The 3,163-nt window shown below is 36.7% G+C and overlaps 1 protein-coding gene across 1 annotated transcript; it reads right to left on the bottom strand.

Moving 5' to 3' along the window:
- Nucleotides 1–1,298: 1,298 nt before the first annotated feature.
- LOC137635873 (uncharacterized) lies at nt 1,299–1,875 on the bottom strand. Its single transcript, XM_068368307.1, has 2 exons — nt 1,870–1,875; nt 1,299–1,592 (listed from the first exon to the last, which is right to left on the bottom strand). Exons 1-2 carry the CDS (start codon nt 1,873–1,875, stop codon nt 1,299–1,301), a joined length of 300 nt encoding a protein of 99 aa, XP_068224408.1.
- Nucleotides 1,876–3,163: the final 1,288 nt, after the last annotated feature.

Raw genomic sequence — 3,163 nt, 5'->3', positions numbered from 1 at the left:
TCTTTGCCATGACCTGCAGTTCCTCAAATAATAGATGCCTGCTACTGGATCGAATAACTTACTGTTCCTGCATACTGCTTTCCCAATTAGGGTCATGGTTTAGCTAATAATAATAATAATAATAATAATAATAATAATAATAATAATAATAATAATCATAGCAATAAAGTGAATATTTCTAATATTTCGTAAACTCTAACCACTTATTTACCTTATAACAGAACAACGAACAAAACTACATGAAAGAAGCACAGAATCTCTTAAGATTTATTTAATAGACTTAATAACCATAGAATAACTCCTTTTCTCTCTTCGTCTCTGTTGCGTTCCCTTACTTCATTAATCTCTATGTCAATTTCCTGGCCCCTGTCGTATCCTCTATATTTATCACGAATTCCCTCTATACCTCCCCAGGCACTCTTATTTCAAATATCTAAATGATTCTTATCATAACTAACACCATCTAGTCATTTTCATTCCATTATATCTATTATTCCTCTGGATCTTATTCCCTTTCCTTATTCTGTTTATTCGATGGGTTTCGTTTTTCCCTGCACCGTCTTCCAGAATCTATTTTTAGCTACTGGCAACCAACTCCCCCCCCCCACCCCCGTCTCCTACCTTCTCCCCTGCGAGTCCAGCCAGGCTACCTCAACTCTACCCCCACCTCCATCCCCCCCTGTTCTAGGTCTATAACCAAATGCGTCATAATCTCTCTCTCTCTCTCTCTCTCTCTCTCTCTCTCTCTCTCTCTCTCTCATTCTAATAAACTTAAGCTTGAACTCCTAAGGAAGTTATATTTCTTTACCAACGTCTGTAACAAAATAATTTCTTTCTCCTTCCCGAGTTCTACTGATCTCCTTTTCTGGAGAGATTTTTGATGTTCTGTCAATACTCTCCGAATTGCTTACCCTTTTCCGTCAATTGTTGTCTATCCTTTTTTAGCCTCTGCCTTTTTCTATTATCTTCCTTCTCCTTGTTTAATTTTTCTTTATTTTTCTTTTCCCCTTCTCCCCCTTATTCCTCTGATTTTTGGTATTCTGTTTTTCCTCCTTTCCCTTCTTCTTCTTTTTTCGATTCTTCGTATTCTGTTTTTTCGTTTTCTCCTCCTTTCCATTCTTCTTCTCCCTCTAATCCTTGCTATTCTTGGTTATCTTATTTTCCTTCTTTCCATAAAATCACAACAAACTAGCGTTGATTTCTTGTTTTCGTAGCAGCTCCTTTTCAAGTCTTTCGATTTTCTTTTTATTCTCTATATTTCTTTTGACGACCTGGTTTTTAAGTCTCCTTATACAGTCCTATAAACGCATCTTTTCTCTCTTCAATTCTTCTATTTCCTTGTCTAGTTCTTCTTCATGATGGGGGGTAATTATCTTCTTTTCCTGCTCTTGCCTCTGATTTTCTTCATTATGTTTCTTCTTCTCCTTCTCCTTCTTTTCAGTTTCCTTCTCCTGCATCTCCTTTCCAGCCTCCTTCTTTTTCTCCGTCTCCTCCCTTTTCGTCTCCTCCTTCTTTTCAGTTTCCTTCTCCCGCTTCTCCTTTCCACCCTCCTTCTTTTTCTCCTTCTCCTCCCTTACATTCTCCTTCTCTTTCTGATTATTATGATGTAGAAGCTCCTTTTCAAGTCTTTCGATTTTCTTTTTATTCTCTATATTTCTTTTGACGACCTGGTTTTCAAGTCTCCTTGTACAGTCTTTTAAACGCATCTTTTCTCTCTTCAACTCTTCTATTTCCTTGTCTAGTTCTTCTTCACGATTGAGGGTAATTATCTTCTTTTCCTCCTCTTGCCCCTGACTTTTTTCATTATTTTGTGTCTTTTTCTCCTCCTCCTTTCTCCTTACTTCAACTTTGTCGTTTCTCTCTTCACACCGACATTGGGTGTATTCTTAGCCATTAAAATCTCCAACTATTTTCTCCTTTATTTTCTCTTCGCTGTGCAGGTTCCCTATTATATAACTCATTAAGCGTCGTATGTTTTGCTCGTAAGCTTTAGAACCTAGAGCGGTCATCGTATTGATGGAGGTGACGCCAAAGATATAAAAAATATTCTCCGAGATTTCTCTCGGCCACACACTTAATAAAAACACATTGTGACTTGTAATCGTCATTCTTAACGGTATAGAGTGTGCATTCAGTTACCCTTATTTTGAATTTCTTCAACTCTGTCATCAGAATTCCACAAAAGACTTCATGATCTGAAATAGGCTTCAAAGCACTCTCAGATCCGGATGATTCCAAGATGAAACTCATCCGTAGAAATGCTGAATGCATCCCTGACAAGGCTCTGAAAGATCCTCCGTCTCTCTGCAAAGACAGTAAAAGCTTCGCTAGGAATAAGAAGAAGAAGAAGAAGAAGAAGAAGAAGAAGAAGTCTTCAAAACCCTCTCGGATCTGGATTCGACTCCAAGGTGTCACTCATCGTCAGTAGAAATGCTGAATGCATTACTGACAAGGCTCCGAAAGATCTTCCGTCTCTCTGCAAAGACAGTAAAAGCTTCGCTAGGAATCTTCAAAGTGGCTCTGAAGGGAAAGAGAACTTTGACGCTGAAGCAGACTGTTCTCTTCCAAGATTTCATTTTTCATTCTCCGTTCATTTTGACTCGATTTATGATAATTCTTCCCTATTCTAGTGGCGCTCTCTCTCTCTCTTTCTCTCTCTCTCTCTCTCTCTCTCTCTCTCTCTCTCTCTCTCTCTCTCTCCCCCAGCCATTAGAATAAGAAAGAATTATCATAAAGTCAAAATGAACGGAGAATAAACAAATGAAATCTCGGAAGAGAATAGTCTGCTTCAGCGTAAAAGTTCTCTTTCCCGTCAGAGCTTTTACTGTCTTCGCAGAGACGAAGGATGTTTCAGAGACTTGTCAGGAATGCATTCGATATTTCTACTGACGTCAATAGGCTCTTTTATGTGTATGTATGTATGTATATATATACATAATTATATGTATATATATATACATATATGTATATATATATATATATATATATATATATATATATATATATACATACATATATGTATATATACATATATGTGTGTATATATATATATATATATATATATATATATATATATATTGAAAACTTGTTGAAAACCAACTCCCCAATAATTCAAAACAACAAAAATCTAGCTCCCTGGTAATAATGCATAAGAGGTTATATT

Source organism: Palaemon carinicauda, unplaced genomic scaffold, assembly GCF_036898095.1.
Source record: "Palaemon carinicauda isolate YSFRI2023 unplaced genomic scaffold, ASM3689809v2 scaffold188, whole genome shotgun sequence".
In the NCBI taxonomy this organism is placed as follows: domain Eukaryota; kingdom Metazoa; phylum Arthropoda; class Malacostraca; order Decapoda; family Palaemonidae; genus Palaemon; species Palaemon carinicauda.
Note: the sequence above shows the minus strand (reverse complement) of the source record. Positions and strands in the feature narration are given on the sequence as shown.